This window comes from Triticum aestivum, chromosome 2B (genome assembly GCF_018294505.1).
Source record: "Triticum aestivum cultivar Chinese Spring chromosome 2B, IWGSC CS RefSeq v2.1, whole genome shotgun sequence".
NCBI classification, from domain to species: Eukaryota; Viridiplantae; Streptophyta; class Magnoliopsida; order Poales; family Poaceae; genus Triticum; species Triticum aestivum.
Genome location: NC_057798.1, coordinates 23,736,562 through 23,755,144, shown reverse-complemented (window position 1 = coordinate 23,755,144; position 18,583 = coordinate 23,736,562). Strand labels below are relative to the sequence as shown.

Sequence of the window (18,583 nt, the reverse complement as noted above, 5' to 3'; positions counted from 1 at the left end):
GCATTCAAAAGATTGTAATGACCTTTAAAAAAATGTTCACGTGTTGCAAAAATATGATCATGACATTTTAGAAAAACGTGTGTATACAACATAAAAAAAGGTTATTGTCAATTGGAAAAAATTCAACATGCATTTAAAGAAATTAACAAGCATCTGTAAACATTTTCAAAAACATGTATTTAAAAAATGTACATCAATGTATTTATAAAAGGTTGAACATGTATCAAAAAATATATTACGCATGTATAACAAAAATGTATACGTGTATTGAAAAAGTTGATATGCATGAAAAAATAAAATGGAAAAAGAAAAGAAAAGCAGAAAACTGTAAAAGAAACATAGAAAAACAAAAGGTAAAACAAAAACCAGTAGAAAAATCGGTCAAATGGGCCAAGAGCTCGGACCCCGGCTGCCCAAGGGCCATTTTGTCATTTTGCGGCCGAGCATCGGACGCGTGATTGGTTTTTGGAAGCAAGGGCGAGGTGTCATTAACAATTGGTTAGGTTCCAATGTCAAAAATAATAGTAACTGGTCAGGTTCCACTCACAAATAAAAATTGGGAGGCTACGTTCAAAAAAAGAAAATGGTAGGCTAAAGACCATAGTTAATAGACAAGTGGTTGATATTTTTGCCTTGTAGCGCGTGTTTTATATGAGGAAGAAAAGTCTGGGACGGCATAAAATTACACGGAAAGCTGTTCCACATTGACTTGGAATTGCTTGGCCAGTGGGGATTATTATATAGGACGTGTCTAGGGAGCAGCCGTTTGCTCCCTAGCGATCCCTGGCAGCCAGCCACAAAAGGAAGGTTTTGGTCCCCCTGGCTAAAAAGGAAACCGGCCGGTCCACCACTGTATCACGCGAATTGCATGTCCACCCTCCCACAACCCAACTCCGCTTGGTCCCCCGGTCACATGACTCCAAGTCGTTCCCTTCTTCTGACCATACCCACCCATGCATCCCCATCTTCTTCTCCCCCAAGCTACGAAAAAGAGGTGTGCCTCCTTCCCCTGATCTAGAAACCTTGGTTCACCCTGCAATGGCGGCATAGGGAGGTTGTCAGCCAAAGGAATTGACAAAAACTGAAAGGAAACTAAGCAAAAACACACAAGGAGATCAGCTTTGCCCAGCTCTTCCATTTAATTTGCCAAACACCTACTCCTCTGTCTTGTTGATTCTTCCTAGAATTTTTAGACTCTTTTGTGCAGTTTTTTACAAACTGCACACTCATCTAAATTGTGCTGCAACTTCTTTTTCAAGAGTGCTACTGAAAAGGATGAAAACAGTGCTATCATGCTTTGTTTACAACGTGTTACAATTCTGTTACTTGCTTATGAATTTGTTCTTGGCAAATTACACATTCTATTTGAGCAAAAACAGTGCTATCATGAAGCAACTAAGTATAGGATATACACACAACTTTGGTATCTTATGACATGGCAAAACATGAACCTTTTTGTACCTTATAAGAGGATGAACAGTGAGCTCAGTATGGAAAAGAAGGGCAAAAACAAGGCTTTCTCCTAGCGGATCATTTGCTATATGTGGAGCAAAACAATGGCTGATTGGAGCAACTTGCATTATAAGATTAAGCAAAAACATAATATTGTCCAAGCAACTCCTGAAGAAGCTAGAAAAACATTCCTCTTGGGCATTTGTTTCCATTGTTCTTTGGTTCAACAGTGAAAATATGAGAAGAATATAAGTAAATGTGCAACTAAAAAACAAGAGAGACTGTTGCGCAGTTTAATTTACCTTGATTATAGGATATCCTTCAGCATGATCTACCTCTTTTTCTCCTGTTCGGTCTCTTCAGATCTACCTCTTTTTCTGGATAGAGATAACACAAGTCTTAGGTATGAATGAACAAGAAAAACATCCAGGGGCAATGCATGCAACTTCATGTGCGTTGGAACAAAAAAGTAATCCAAAACCTGTGTAATATGTATTCAACCAGCAACTACGTGGGTGTTCCTAAGCAAGTTTGTGTTGAGATTTGGGCAAGTACATAATGTTCTACAGGCAACTGATGGTTTTGGGGTAAGAATAGAACCTAAATTCTTAAAAAGTGCAGCCAACATAAAAACACAGGCAAGTCACATGCTTAACATTAGCAAGTTTGTGGTAAGCTAGAAAGAAAAACAAAGAAGCCCTTGGAGAACATGTCTTAGGCTGTTTTTCCTTGGGGGTTTTGGGGCTAGTTTGTGTTTTGGGTTTGTAGGTTGTAGGGTGCATGAACAGCTGAGTTGGTGTTGTAGGTATTTCGATTTTGTAAGCCAAGTTGTGTTGAGATGTAGGCAAGTACAGAATGCTTTGCAGGCAACTGATGGTTTTGTAGGGAAAACAATTACAGGTCCCTGGGAGAAGAAGGTACAAGTCCTACCTTTTTTTATCCCCTGTTTAAGACAACAATTAGCTCCCCTATTTCCTCCTTTCTTGAGATCTTGGGCAGCATTTGGTTAGATTCCGGCACATCTACTGCAAGGGCAAACAAAACGTAATTAGATGGGGGGAAAACTTGTTAAGCAACTGGGGAGCTTGGTTTGAGCAAGAATAGTTCATTTTGCAAGCAACTAGCTGTATGTGTATGTATATGATGTTGTTCATAAAAGTTTTGGTAGCAATTGTTATCAGTATTGTGGGCAACTAACTGGGAAAAAGTAGGCAACTATAGGCAATTGGTAGGCAACTAGTGTGTGTGTATGTGTTTGGTGTTGTTTATGAAAGTTTTGCAGCAACTCTTCCCATGATTGCGAGCAACTAATATGCTGAATAGTAAACAGACAGTATGTAATTTGTAGGCAACTATTGTGTATGTATGTGTGTGGTGCTGTTTGTAAAAGTTTTGTAGCAACTGATGCCAAGATTGTAAGCAACTAACTTTGAAATAGTAAGCAATTGCAGGGGATTTGTAGGCAACTAGTATGAAGAAGTGAACTTAAACATGCATGACTCTACACGTACTTGCGAGAAAAGGTGCCCTTCTACAACAATATATACTGTGTGTGTTTATAACACTTTAGCAAAACAAGTTAGTGCACCCGTGATTTTAGGTGTGTCGGTTCTAGGTTACGTGTCAGACAAATTGTGTGTTTATGTTAGGCAACTTTGGACAACAAAAACAAAGAAAAAAATGTTGGGAACTGTTGGCACACTAGAAATGTAGGAAAAAATTAGGCAACTGTTGGCAATATTGCAGGCAAGTACTGCTTACTTTTGATCCCTGGACTTGCATGACTATATGCATGCTTGCTAAGAAAAAGGAGTCCCCTCCCCAACACTGGTTCTGTTTATGTATATGAAATTGTAGCAACTCTATGTCAACTTGTTAAGCAATTGTTTGCAATTGTTGGGCAACTACATCCTAACAAAAATGAAACATGTTGTAAATAACAGATTGTTAAAGAAAATTACCTTAATACTGTGGTTGATTCCTATTAAGTTGTTGTTAGTTAATACCTTGTTGGACTGCACCAGATCACACATACCCCTGCATAAACAAAAAATAAAAAACAGTAACAAAAAACCAAAGATGGTTTATACCAATGACAGATTGTGGGGTGTGAACCAACTTTTTTAATACCCCCACCACACATTGTTGCAAATGTTGTGCAAGTGGCACATATCAATAAAAAAACTTGTCCCTAAACAAGAAACATAGTTTCAACGCAAAGTAAAACATTGAACTAAAACAAACCACCATGTCTTTTAAAAGTAGTACTACATAAGTTTCACATATGTTCAAAAAACACCTCCAAATTTAGAACAAAAAAGTGTGCATCACATCATCTGCAACTGCTCTTGTAGCATGTAGAGGCTCTTGTAGCTTTAAACATAAGTGGTGCTGAACAAGTCGTTGCTACTGAAGAAATAGGGTTGCTTGTTTCTCTACAAAGGTTGCAACTTAGTCGCTGCAGCTTTACTGACCAGAATTTTAGTAGTTTTCTCCAGGCTCTCCCTCATTTGTCCTTATTGGAGATGATAGACATGCCTAACGTAACATCTCTTCCAGCATCAGAAACACTTAGTTTCAGCACCATGCTCACTGAGTTGTCCGTACGCAACTGCCAGTTTTTGCACTCTCTATCCTCACTGCAGTTTTTTATTCACTAAAAGTTCTGGTGATCGAGAGATGTCCTAAAGTCACTACAACATCATTTCCGTTGAAATTTAGGAGCCTTTCGTCTCTCAGAGTGCTGAGAATATCATACTGCCCAGAGCTCCAATCTTTACCATTGTGTGGTCTGCCATCTTCATTGGAAACACTTGATATTATTGGGTGCCACCCGGAGTTGTCCAAGCCAAGAAGAGAGTGCAGTGAGGAAGTTGGCGGGAGGGCCCTCTAACACCGATGCTTCCCACCCACCCCTCGAAGCCCCTCCTCCGCCCGTTATTGATGTCAGCAAGCACGGCATGGGCGACGCTTCTGAGGTATTTGACCAAATGCCCGCAATGTGAGTTTATCTCCTTTTTTTCTCCTATTTTAACGCTAAATGCTGTTGAATTGTCACTAATTGATTGTTCTGTTCATTGCTAGTGCCAATTATTTCATGAGCATGATGAGTGATTGTGTGTGCATAGACGAGATCAACTGCTCGATGCCAAATTCTCAAGTAGAAGATGTCGTTGAGTTGCTTGGCAGTCCGTTTGATAAGTAGAAGATTGACCAATTACACGGTGTGTGAGGATGAGGCATCGGTGATGGCATGGGAGAATGTGACACTTGATGCGGTCATGGGAAATAATCAAACCGGCGCCAACTATTGGAAGGACATTATGGAGGAAAATCATCGCAATGCGAAGATGCCCTCCTATCAGGATGAAGTATTTCGATTTATGTTGTGCATTTGGATGTTGTATATTTAAAAAATTCGAAGTTATGGCATTGTAAATATAAGTTTGAATTCTTGTTATGTAAATGGAGTTGAATATGTACGCAGAGAAGATAAATTGAAAGGGAGGAATGTAGGAGATGCAGTTTTAAGGGATCTGTTGGAGTTGAGCACCTTGGATTGTGCGTGCCTTGATGAAATCCTGGACACTGTCAAACGGATGGCTCTTTTGCAGCTCATATCAAATGTCCATTCCAGTCAAGCATGTCCTTCTCTGGTTTGCGTTTTAACAGAGGTATTAATTCAGCAGCACGTAATGATTAAGAAAACCACGAAGAGATGGCAAAGTTTGGAAGAAAATGAACATGCAGCTCAGTCCAAAAGCCACTTCAGTATTGTGGCTGCCATCTTTAATCTGCAAAAACCACGTCAACGGTGTTACTAGAAATATATATTGTGTGTGTGTGTGTTTGTGTGTTTTTTGCGGGAATATAGAAATGTCTGATGGTAAATTACGTTCAAAGAGATGATATATTCACTGTTGTAGGGCGCAAGTTTGAAGCATCTATCAGCTCGGCCTAAATGTGAAGTTTAAAGGGATAATATATTCACGGTTGTACTGAAAGTTGGCAAGGAATGCGGCGAAGCGTGGCCGCAAGACAGAGCTGAGCACCCTGCCGTGGTTCTTGCGCTTGTAAAGAGCCCGGCAGGCACCTATCTGCAGGTGCATGCATTTCCTCTACTACTGTACATGGCTGGGTCTTAAGCACGCACTTGTCAGGTTAATCTTGTTGCACTACTCCACTATTTTAGCCATGCAATGCATTAGATGAGTCATGCATGCAATGCACACGTACGTGAGAATTTGTTCATGTCTTTGAATTATTATCATGCATGCATGTAAGTCGATGGCTTGGTTTAGCTAGCAATAAGTAAACGTTAGATGGCTAGCTGTGAGGATAGATAGATATGCATAAGTGCTAAAGCTACTGTGTGCGTGTGTATAGCTAGCTAACAGAGACACAGAGTGATTAGCGGATGAAGCCGTTCGTTCGTTAGTGGGTGCGTGTTAATCGAGTGGATTTGGGTTGTGTGTGTTTGTGAGAGAAGAAATACAGAAAAAGGCACGAGTTGTGTGACAAAGCCGGTGTGTGTTCTTCTCCCTTCCTATGTTCTGCGACTCTGCGAGTAATTCGTGGATCATCCATGTTTGAATTTATCAAAACAGGCCGGCATCCGGTTTCAGATATATATCTATGAAAAGTGGAGGGGGCACTTATGAGCATACATATGAATTCAGTCGGTTTGGGAGGTTCCTCGGCATCGGTCAATAAATTTAAAATATGAGCCTAGATTACTATTGAATTCCAGACACCAACGCCAGGATCATTTTTAGTGCATCGAAGGAAAAGGTGGAGTATCGTTCTAGTAGAAAAAGGGTCAAATGTGAAGCACATTAGTGCCGGTTTGATTTTGGCCCGGTACTAATGGTACCATTAGTGCCGGTTCGAACGTCTTTGCATTAATGCCGGTTCGTGTTGAACCTTTAGTACCGGTTCGTGGCACGAACCGGTACTAAAGGGGTTGTGGCAGGCTGGCGTCAGGCCGAGGCCCCACGATCACCTTTAGTACCGGTTCGTGGCACCTTTAGTACCGGTTCGTGCCATGAACCGGTACTAAAGGGGTTCGACCTATAGTACCGGTTTGTAACACAAACCGGCACTATAGGGCAATTTTCAAACTCTACCTCCCCCCCCCCCCTCCGCCGTGTCGCCATTTCAGTTTTGAAAAAATTAAAAGAAAATGATAAAAATTTCGAAAAAATAAAATCCTTCGAGAGGTAGTTATATTACTACATCTACTAGTTAGGAAAATTTAAAAACTACAATTTGGACATGTTTTGCAAAAAGTGTAGGGAAAATGTAAAACGGTTATAACTTTTGCATACGATGTCGGAAAAAAACGTATAATATATCAAAAAATTCAGCACGAAAATCCGCATCCGATGGAGACAGCCTACGGCCTATTTGCAATTATTTAGAATCCTCAAATTCCAAAAGGAAAAAATGATATGGTCAAATAATTTCAGTTTTTTTAAAAAATTTGGTTAAATTTGATCAAACTACTTATTCAAGAAGTATTAATGTTACTACATAATTATTCAAGAATATTAGTGTTACTAAATAATTATTTCAATTTTTTGAATTTTGGTCAAATCTGGTCAAACTATGGTCAAACTATGGTCAAATTTATTCAAGAAATATTAGCGTTACTAAATAATTACTGTTTTTTAGAATAATAGTTTCAAACTCAAATGGTGAAATGTGTGACTTCATGCTCAAGCTAAACTCCTGAGGGTTAATAGGATTAACATCTTACTATTGTCAGGAAAACAACAAGTACAGACTCGGAAACAAAGGAGAATAGAACCCAAAAGTTAAGTGTGCTCGGGCTAGAGTAGTGAGAGGGATGGGTGACCGGTCGGGAAGTTAGATGATTTGGAATGAGTGATCCACACTTGAGCAGTTAAGAGAGGTGATTAGAGACTAAATCATCAAATAATTCAGAAAAATTAAAAATCAAAAAAAAATCAAATTTTTTTTCCAAAATTTTCAAAAAAAATAATCTAAAAAAACCTTCTGTACCGGTTGGTAACACCAACCGGTACTAAAGGTCCCCCATACCGGGGCGCGAGCTCATGCCACGTGGTGGCACTTTAAAAACAACAAGTACAGACTCGGAAACAAAGGAGAATAGAACCCAAAAGTTAAGTGTGCTCGGGCTAGAGTAGTGAGAGGGATGGGTGACCGGTCGGGAAGTTAGATGATTTGGAATGAGTGATCCACACTTGAGCAGTTAAGAGAGGTGATTAGAGACTAAATCATCAAATAATTCAGAAAAATTAAAAATCAAAAAAAAATCAAATTTTTTTTCCAAAATTTTCAAAAAAAAAATCTAAAAAAACCTTCTGTACCGGTTGGTAACACCAACCGGTACTAAAGGTCCCCCATACCGGGGCGCGAGCTCATGCCACGTGGTGGCACTTTAGCGCCGGTTCGTGCCGAACCGGTACTAAAGGGGGGGGCCTTTAGTGCCCACCCTTTAGTGCCGGTTATGGAACCGGCACTAAAGTCCCTTACGAACCGGCACTAAAGCTCCATTTTCTACTAGTGGCCTAGCACAGAAAATACTTGAAGTTTTATGGATTCTATTTTGCCATTTACTAAGACTGTCATGAGCAAGCAGCTTGTTACTGTATTAGCCAATAACCACCACAGAAAACTTGAATGTTGTTGGTGTGTGAAACAGGGCAGATCAGGTGAGGTTTGTCAGCAAGGCGATACTCTTGACAATCTCAGACCGACGCCAAGCAGGGCGTCGAGCAGGCGTGCTCCGCCGGTGAGTCGCTCTAGAAGGTACCAAATCGAGCTGAGTATGACTCCTTGTATGCGGTATGCCGTAGTGATTGGGGGAAGTGATCGATTATGTGCGTGCAGGAGCTTGAGGAGATGGGTGTGCCGGTGTGTCAAGATCTGTCGCTGGTGTGCTGTAAGGAGTAGAATTCTGAATTTAAGTTGGAGGCAACATTTCTGAACCTTGTTAGTTCTGAACCTTGTTTTATTCAGAATCATTTAAGTTGGAGTACTTTGATTGGAATTTCGTATGGACTTTGATTGGAAATTCTTCACAATCTGAATTTTCAGGTACAGAACTGGGCTTTACACAACTGGGTGTTTTCAGGTAGTCCATCAGAGGAGCAGCTCTTCCATGGGGTCCAGCAGCGTTTCCAGTCGCAGGTATACGTATTGTCTGAAACTATGTACTCCTCCTTGCGACGAGCCAGACGACAAGAGCAAAGGCTCCCCCTTGCAAGCTCGACGGCAGCGGCGGCATCTTCTTCGCAGGTCAATTCCAAGATGTTTAGTGCTGTCAATTCCTTACTGCAAATTACTCCAAAATGTGGTGGATCCTGTGTAAATTTTGGTGTGTCGGGAGTAGCTCGGTGCTTCATTTTTCTCTGAATTGTGGTGTGGTTGGTATAGAATGGTGTAGGCACTGCATTTTCAGCAGTTTCTGATCATGAGCAAATTCTGTTAGTCCCGTCATTTAAATTCAGTAAATGAATTTGAAATCAATGTTGTTGTTGTTGTACAGAATGCTCAACAACAATCAGTAAGATCTTAGTAATACTCATGCAACAATAGTTAGTAAGATCTCAATCTTACTAATATCTTCTTACAATCTTTGTTTACAGCAGTACGAAGAGATCACAATCTTACTAAGATCCTGTTCCTGGGCGGGTTAGTGGCCGTCGACCACAACCACCACCACCAGTAGCCGGCGGCCGAAGTGGACCAGCACGGCGGCCGAATCGGGGGCGAAGTGGACCAGCGCTGCGGCGGTGGGCGGCAGAATTGGGGGCAAATTGGACCAGCGTGGCGGCGGTGGACGGCGGAATCGGGGGCAAAGTGGACCAGCGCAACGGCGGTGGGTGGCGGAGGCCCTACTCGTGGGTGGGCAGCGGAGGTCCTCCTGGGCGGGCTCGTCGGCGGCGCAGGGCCTGTTGTGGGCGGCCTCCTGGGCGGGCTCGACGGCAGAGCAGGACCTGCTCGGGCAACGGGCGGCTGGCCATGGCGCCGCGCGGGCGACGGACGGAGGAGGAAGAACGAGATGAGGACTAATTTGTCTGAGCTTTAGAAGTTCAAGGGCTTTTCCGTAAAAACATCACTGTACTGCGCGTGCGACATGTTTTTCGGGACGGAGGGAGTACTATATGACTGCTGTTGAGAATGAAAGTATTATTGCCTACTGAAAGGCTTGAAATAACATTGATTCGCTACGTATTCTTCTTTCTTGAGGATGGCAAACATAGCGCAATTCTCCTTTCGCGATTGAACAACCTACAGGATGGCAAAGAAAGGAACAACCTACAAGACTATTCACTGTGAACAAAAAAATTATGGCGCAGGACATTATCTAGGGTGTGTTTGGTTCAGGAACCAAGTGGAAACCTCCGAACCAGTTGAACAACAATAGCTGGTGTACAGAAGATAAGATTGTCAGCAAACAAAACATGGTTGCTTGCATCAGACAGGGAATTCACTAGGTAGTTTTCCTTTAGGAAAGATTTGCTAGGCAGTTTACCATTAAGAAATGCATGTTTCTATACGAAGTGAAAAGCTCTATGTTTGGTACACAGGTAAACCGTGAACTTTGTTTACGGAATAACAGGCAAAAGCTTTGTGTTAGGTACAGGGATAACTTGTGAACCGTGATGAGAGTGAGAAGGTCATATTTGCAGTCGCAGCACCGAGCAAGAAATTTTTGTTTGTAGAGAACACGCACGAGGGCTGCCAATATTTGCATTAAGCAAGAAGACAAAGCACAACAGCAAGAGACAAACAGCTAGAACTATACCCTATAAGAAACTATACATCAGGCAACTAGGCACGGCATGGTCACACAACCAAGCATTCTATCTACCGTACTCCATGGCTCCACACACCCTCCACAGCATCCCTTCTAGGGAGATGGCAAAGATGATGTCCTGGGTCATTCTGCTTTCTCTATCTTTGATAAGCATTGGCATGAAATGAATGCATGTAAACATTAGTTTACTTTGAATAGTTTTGTCGAGAGCACAAAGCAGGATGGTTAGGGCGGGGATCAATTGAAAATAAGGCCCTGGATGCACATCCTGCTCTGCTGTGTCCCCTAAGCGTGCACAAGCTGGACTGGCAGTTTATCCTGGTTTGAGCATCCACATTTGGACAGGTGTAAATGCAGTTCCACGCTAGGAAACAAGCATTTCGGTAGTTGAACAGATTGTGATTCGTGTGTGTGTGTACCAATCAATTGACTGTAATCGGTTAAGAATATCTAGCTTGTCTTGGGCACAGGAAAACACCACACAGAAGCACGACCACCAAAGCGCAAACAGAAAGGCAAAGAGAGAAGGACCCCTGTTTTACGGGGAAAAGAGAAGGAAAAGGCAGAGAAAAATAACTGACTAGCCGAAAGTTGAGCAGTGCAGTCGTACAACAAAACAAAGCACACGATCACGATGAGTGCGTAGGGAATCGGATCTGTCGTGGGAAACGAACACCTATGGGGCAGGGCCCCTTTCGGTCCGGCAGGGAGCGGAGATCGCACGAAGAGCGGATCGAGGCGAGGCACACGAGCGATTTTTACCCAGCTTCGGAGCTCTCCGAAGAGATAATACTCCTACTGCTGCTTTGTGATTGTATTATGTTCTTGCTCGAGAGGGTGGGAGTGTTCTGGTTTCGAATGAGTCGAACCCCTTTTACGTTGCGCATGGGCCTCCTTTTATACGCTAAAGGGGTCACCGACAGGTGGCAACGCAGGCAAGGGTACAAATGTAAAAAGAGTGGTTGGTACAACTGCTTCTACAGTGGATCCTACCTAACTCTGACGGCAGGGGACAAGAGCATTTAATGCCCGTCCGCGTTGCCCAAACAGTGCAGAAAAGCGACCGTTAGGGGCGCCACCGCTTGCCACGATGGCCATCTCGTCATCTTCGCTCGCCACCTCGCACCGCTTGGCTACACAGCCTCTCGCCACGTGCGCCTGAAATGATCCTGTGGCGACACGTCGACGGATGCGCTGGAGCGTAGGCACAGAGTGGTGGCTTCGCCGCGGCAAGCGCTTTGCCGCGGTCGTTGTCTTGCCGCGCCCGGAAGCTTGTCGCTCGCCGGGTCTTGTCGGGACGCGCGGCGCGTCACGACAAGTTCTTTGAAAATGCTTTGGTTGGCCTTCCCGGCAAGCTCCTCTTGCCGGGGCTTTGTCCTTCCCGGCAAGCTCTTCTTGCCGGGGCCTTGTCTTCTTGGCTTGGACACTTTGTTCTTGAATGGCTCAAAAGGAAACACGGAACACCTTGGCGGGCACCCAGCAAGCCTTGCCGCGGGGCGCTGCGACTGCCCGCGCACAAGTTCGGGATACTAAGGTACCCCTACTTTAGTACACCGACAGGATCGAACACACAGCACCGCAGGAAGGAAGAAGAAGGACTCGACTATTGATGAGTGCGTGTGGAATCAGATCAAAGGAAGGAAGGATATACCTGTGCTGTGCAGGTCGTTGCCTTGTCGAGCCTCCACAAGTTCAATATGCCAAAACAACAAAATATTAAACAAAATAGAAATGATAAATCCCGAACGTTCGAATTTCAAATATGGAAACCCATACGTTCGAATTTCAAATATGGCAACCTGAACATTTTTCATGGCAACTTTAGTTCACGCAAGGTCGGCAAACATGGCAATTTTCTGCCGAAAAAGCAAACTAGGACAAAGTTGCCATGAAAAAACATTCAGGGTGAAATGCTTAAAATCCGAATTTTCGGAATTTATCGGGATTAAAAAAAGCCATAAATAGATGCACCAAAAGAGCCTCTAACAAGCATCGGATGCACCAAACATAAGCTTGATCATCGAGGCCCTCGGAGCACACGACGCGACTAAGCCGAGGTAATAGCCTGTTGTAGGAAGATTGTCACGCTCAGTTATCTCCCTTGAGGCAAGCCATTGCTGGTCCGCCATCCTTCTCTACCTTCGACGAGGTTCCCCGCCTCTAGTCCTGGCTCGGAGGACACTACACCATCGACGGGCAGAGTCGCTCACCCCTGACCTCGCATGACCAAAACCAACTGGTTGCCGAGGAGACGACGACAAGCACAACCACCGCCCCACGCAGTGGCACACCCCAACATCGCCAAAACCGCTCGCAGGCCCAACTTCAACCTCAAACAGCCAAACATGAACACCACTTAAGATATCCAGCAGACCACCTCCCGCGCCGAAGCGTCGACCACCACCCCACTGTCCCAAGGTTGTGTCTTCAAGAAGAAAAACAACGTCGGAGCGCCATCACCACTCAATCCAGAGATTTGAGGTTTTCACACAGGACGGAGAGGGGAGGCCGAGGGAGGGATTGTGAATCCACCTTCAAGAAGGGGGGCGACACTGGAGCTTCGCCAGCATCGTGGCCGCAGCGACCAGCCAAAGGTTTCCCATAATCTCGCCTTATCAGACCCTCTAGCCCCACCAACCGGCAGATCTGGCCAACGGCGATGCCGGCAATGCCGACCGACGAGGAAGGAAGAAGCACACGAGAGGAGCCATCATCGACAGATCCGCTCCAAGGGCAAACGGGGAAGCCCCGGGTGCCATCCACGCGGCCGCAGATCCGTCAGGAGCGGCGCTCCCCGCATCCGCATCAGCCACCCGCCAAAGGGGGTCGATGCGCTCCACGACAGTGGTCGCCGCCACCACTCCAAGTGCACTCATGCGGGATAGTACATAGCCCAACATGACGCCGCCAAGCACCGACCTCGCCACCCACTGACGCGCCCTCTGCCAGTGCCATGCCGCCGCCTTCTTACTCGACCCGCGTCGGCGACCACCTAGCAGGGGAAGAAAGGCCCCGCCACCCCTAAGGCTGACCGAACTTCACATGTCAGCGTGAGCGACAACAGCTAGAGGGGAGGTGGGGATGAGGAGGGGGCCTACGGCCGGCGGCTAGGGTTTCCCCTTCGCGTCGCACGCAGGAGTGACCGGGAGAGGAAGGGGGGCTATTTTCTGTATTCAGTGGCGGCGCCAGAAATTTTGTATTAGGGGGGCAAGTATTGTTATAACTGATTGGGGATGGCCAAACCATTCAAAAGTGGAGAAAACACTTATGAGCATACATATGAATTCAGTCGGTTTGGGGGTTCCTCGGCATCGGGTCAATAGTTGGTTCCAAAATATGAGCCCGGATTACTGTTGAATTGCGGACGCCAACGCCAAGATCATGTTTAGTGCAAATTGAAGGAAAAGGTGGACTACAGTTTTCAGGCCCAGCACAGAAAATACTTGAAATTCTATGGATTATATTCAGACATTTACTAAAAGTGTCACGGGCGAGTAGCTTGTTATTAGCCCATAACCAACACAGAAAACTTGAATGTTCCTGGTGAGTGAAACAGGGCAGATCAGGTCAGGTTCGTCAGCAAGGCGATAGTCTTGACAGTCTCAGGCAGATGGAGCTATGTACTGTGCTCATGGTGGTGCGAGGGTCTATAGACGGCAATTGCGAGTGAGCTTCAGGCCAACACCACCCACAGTTTTGCCAATATTAAAACTGAATGGAACACAAGGTAGCAAGAGAAACAATGACCGAATTAAATACCTTCGATGGCGCAGCAAAGCGCACATATATTTCTCTAGTTACAACCATACATGGAACACAAGGTAGCATGAGGACAAAGACTGAACCATATATCGCCCCATGGGCACAGGCGCAGCAAAAGGTGCATATATTTCTGAAGTGTTACAACTATACATGGAACAAACAGAACTCTAGGCTTCTCTATAGCAGTACATACACGTAACTAAAAGAAACTATACGCCGCACCAAGCATCGTAGTCTGAATCTTACTAATACAGGAAGCATGCTCATCACCTGAAAATACTACATACATGGACCCCTTTGGCATCACGTCCGGATCAACAAATAAAAATGCTCTCTTATGTACACGATAATTGCACCGACCATGTACAGGTTTGGAGCCCTACCATCCCTGCTAGCTTCCTGCTATCTTTCAAATAATCCTCTGATCACCTGCTCCAGTTCCGCCACAGTATACATCGGTTTCTCTCGGCTGATCCTGTCGAACCAAGATCTTGGATTTTCCTCTAGTGCTCTCAAGAAGTTCACATATTTTGGAACAATCAAATCCACTATCTCTTGACGCAGTCTCCCCTTGAGCACAGTCTGAACCTTCCGAGTCATCTGGCTATCACAGATAATAAGGAACTCTCCGGTAAATTTATCCAAGGACAAACGCCGTGGCTTCCTCAGAGAATCCCCATCCAAATATCTCAGGAGTGGAACCCAATATTCCTCAAGGTAGCTCATGATGTACTGGTCAATCAGTGAAACTAAATTACTCTCTACATCGGGAGGGAGTAATCCTGAATGGCAATTCTTTTGCAAAACATAATTTATGTTATTCAAGAAGAATATGCACCTTTGCCCCTTTTTTTGGAAACTTTTTTCTGCGCACTTGAGCTTAGATACCAAACAATCTAACATGTCAGAGCATGGGCCAGTGTTGTAACCTCCGGTTTCAAGTATTGGCTGGATCATATCTCTGTTACGTTTGAAAAATTCCAGGACTTGTATGAGAATAAAAGTTGCTGGATGAATAATAGATTCTTTGTTGCTACGGATGCTGTTTGTAGTCCTCTGAATTACTCCTTTGAAAGCATTCACCATCTTATTAATAATATCAGCAACCTCACCAGATCCGCTGAAATGCAGGCCTTGTATATTGAATAGGACATCAACAAGTGCGTCAAAAACAGTCAGTTGTTGCGAAATGTGGGCATCAGACCAACTTGCATCACTGAATGAACATGCAACCTCTAGGATCTGCTCTACAGATTGCTTGGCTACCACTGCAAAGCATTCTTCAGCCAATTCCTGATTCTGCTGATGTAATTGCCGCTTACATAAACAAACAAGTTTGGTAGTAATTTTGAGCCTCATGACCCAAGTCCTTGTTGTTTCATTGGACAACTCACATGGACCTGAAAACCGTTCTGTGCTTGGCGTGAGGATCAACGGGTTCTCTACATCTGACAGTCTGCAATATGGAAAAGATTCAGAATGTATGTACTACAAAATGCATACGTACAAGGTTTCTGGAAGTTTTTACAAATCATAAAGCATCGGGAACACTATTGTCCTCACCAAGAACATCAACTCAACTACACATTGCATGATACTCCCTCCGTCCCATAATATAAGAGTGTTTTTTACACTAGTGTAGTGTTAAAAACGCTCTTATATTATGGGACGGAGGGAGTATATCCCAAGAAGAAACCTCATAATGTAAAGAAAAACTTAACAGGATTGATTAGCTTCAGGTGCTCTGGATATGAAATACATATGTTTTCATAATGTTCCTGGCTTAAAGCAGGACCTTGCGTAAATAGTTACAACTCTGCCTTTTGGTTTGAAATGGCTCAATTTGGACAACTGCCACGCTTTTTAGTGACATGTGGCTTGGATAACCTGACACTGATAACTCGTGGTTGTCTTGTTTGCAATGCATCAGTGTGATTATATGTATCCTTCCCTTTTTCTTTATTTAGTATGACTGGTGTTGAGAATGAAAGTATTATCGCCTACTGAAAGGCTTGAACTAACAATGATTCTTACATATTCTTCTTTACGTACCTACTAATTTTGACTTCCTACGAAGCCAATGTAAAGATTGTGGAGCACATACACTAATTTAAACAACCTACAGTACTATTCACTGTGGACTAAAAATTGTGCAAAAAAATGGCATTGCCCTATGGAAGTAGAAATCAATAGTGGGCTAGCTAGAAACTCAGTATGGTGGTAGGAGAACGTCAGAACGGGGCACAATAAGCCAAAAAAATATATCCTCAAATATGTCTTGTACAGATCTTCCAAGTGATATTATGTGTGCGCCATCATAGCAGCGAGTCAAAACCTCCGAGCCAGTTGAAACAAAAATAGCTGGTGTACGCAAGATAAGATTGTCGGCAAAAAAAACTTGGTTGATTGCATCAGACAAGGGATTCACTAGGTAGTTTTCCTTTAGGAAAGATTTGCTATGCAGTTTACCATTGAGAAATGCATGTTACTATACGAAGTGAACTTTGTGTATGGAATAACAAGCAAAACTCGGCGTAGGTACACTGGTAGCCTGAGAACTTTGTGTAGGGAATAACAAGCAAAAGCTCTGTGTTATGTACAAGGGTAACTTGTGAAGTGTGATGAGAGTGAGAAGGTCATATTTCCAGTCTCAGCATCGAGCAAGAAATTTTTGTTTGTAGAGAACATGAAGGAGGGCTGCCCATATTTGCATTAAGCAAGAAGACAAAGATTGAGCACAACAGCAAGAGACAAACAGCTACTCCCTCCGTTCTAAAATAGATGACCCAACTTTATACTAAAGTTAGTATAAAGTTGAGTCATCTATTTTGGAACGGAGGGAGTAGAACTGTACCCTTAAAGAGGAGCAGTAGACAACCACCTTATAAGAGAAGATACATTAGGCAACTAGGAACGGCATGGTCGCACAACCAAAGCATTGACAGGAAATGAAGGCATTTAAACATTTGTTCAGTTTGAATAGTTTTGAGAGCAGAAAGCAGGATGGCTAGGGCGGGGGTTAACTGAAATAAGCCCATGGATGCACATCCTGCGGTCTGCGGTGTCCCCTAAGCATGCGCAAGCTGGGATGGCAGTTTACCCTGGTTCGAACATCCACATTTGGAAGACGGATATGTAAATGAAGTTGGGCAAGTGTAACTGTTCCCACATCAGGAAATAAGCATTTCAGTAGTTGAAGAGATTGCAATTCGTGTGTGTACCAATCAATTGATTTTAATCGGCTATATATGAACATCTAGCTAGCTCCCTGCACACAGAAAAAGCATGCACAACCGCGAAATTGCATACACAGCGGGAATAATGACTGGACTAAGTCGACCTATCCTATTGACTGATGAGTGCGTGCGGAATCAAATCAAAGGAAGGATGTAGTATATACCTGTGCAGCTGGTCGTCGCCTTGCCGAGCGTCGGGAAGCTGTCGGGCCGAGGCAGTCAAGCCGGGGAAGAAGAGACGGCGATCCCCTGTTTCCAACGACTGTATGGGTGGGTACCAGACGTGCCGGTCGCTGTGGTGTCCGCTCTCCTCCTCGTCGCCGCCGCTCGAGTCGGAGTCCGACGAGTCCGCTCGGCGCTGCACGAGAGAGGGGATCAGGTGGATCCCGGCGACGATGGCGACGCAGAGGGCGGCGGCCGCCGCGGCCACTTGGGCGAGGTCGAGCTCGAGGAGGCTCGGATTGCGGCGGGGAGGATCCCCCCGGATCGGATCGGCTCCGTCCGCCACCGGAGCAGGGAGCCGGCCCCCGGATAGCCACCTGGCGACGGCGCGGGCCTTGGCGGGAACCCAGGCGACGAGGCCTACGGGCAGAGCGAGCGCGAGGTAGAGCGCGGCGTAGAAGGGCTCCCTCGGGCCCAGCTCCAACGCCTGGTCCTCCGGGGGAGGGGCGTAATCCGCCATGCCGACGAGCGACGCTTTGCGCTGGTGGCGGCGAGGGGAGGAGGCGGCGGCGGAGGGGATTGGGGTTGGGCTGGGGGGGGGGGGGGGGGGAAGACGGTGGTGCGCTGCGCGCCCTGGACTGGAGCTGTGGAGGGAGACGCCGCTCTGCCAGCCTGCCCCTGCTTTTGTTTCTCCCGCTCGGCTCCAGATTGCGTCGCGGGTCAAATTGTCAACAGCGGGTGGGGCCCACGGTGCCGCCGCCCGAAATAGTTTATTCGAACGTGCGAGTGAACCATTTGTCTTCTTGTGCGCCAGATGAACCACTAGTGCCAGCGTTACATATAATTTGCTCCGAACTTTCAACCATTGTCTTCGTTTGCCGTTTTTCCGGGCGTTTTCATTTAGGAGGACTCGAATTCTATGCCAGTCATTTGATTCTAGTATTTGATAGTCGACTGACTTCCACTTCAGTTTCAATGAGATCTTTTGCACCAAATAAAAAAAACTATTTAGCTAAGACAATGGGGGGGGGGGGGATCTTTTCGACATGGCAAAAAAAAGAGGTCAAATATCAAAATTTCTCCAAAAAGAAGAAGAAGAAGATCAAAAATCAAATAATATGCTTATATCCAAAAAAAAAAGAAGCTCCGCTTTGACGTGCCG

At 44.8% G+C, this 18,583-nt stretch overlaps 2 protein-coding genes across 3 annotated transcripts; one reads left to right on the top strand and one right to left on the bottom strand.

The window, feature by feature from the left end:
- The first annotated feature begins 8,065 nt into the window (after nt 1–8,065).
- On the top strand, nt 8,066–9,596 carry LOC123038813 (uncharacterized). Its single transcript, XM_044462262.1, has 4 exons — nt 8,066–8,247; nt 8,329–8,380; nt 8,536–8,736; nt 9,087–9,596. Exons 1-4 carry the CDS (start codon nt 8,066–8,068, stop codon nt 9,135–9,137), a joined length of 486 nt encoding a protein of 161 aa, XP_044318197.1. The 3' UTR covers nt 9,138–9,596.
- Nucleotides 9,597–14,223: 4,627 nt separating this feature from the next.
- On the bottom strand, nt 14,224–18,006 carry LOC123043202 (uncharacterized). 2 transcript variants are annotated; one of them, XM_044465574.1, is made up of 3 exons: nt 17,424–18,006; nt 14,862–15,479; nt 14,224–14,755 (listed from the first exon to the last, which is right to left on the bottom strand). In XM_044465574.1, the coding sequence occupies exons 1-3, from the start codon at nt 17,939–17,941 to the stop codon at nt 14,746–14,748; spliced, it is 1,146 nt and encodes a 381-aa protein (XP_044321509.1). In that variant the 5' UTR covers nt 17,942–18,006; the 3' UTR covers nt 14,224–14,745. The 2 variants fall into 2 exon arrangements, with proteins under 2 accessions (XP_044321509.1, XP_044321508.1); XM_044465573.1 differs by having other exon boundaries at nt 14,224–15,479.
- Between the last annotated feature and the right edge of the window lie 577 nt (nt 18,007–18,583).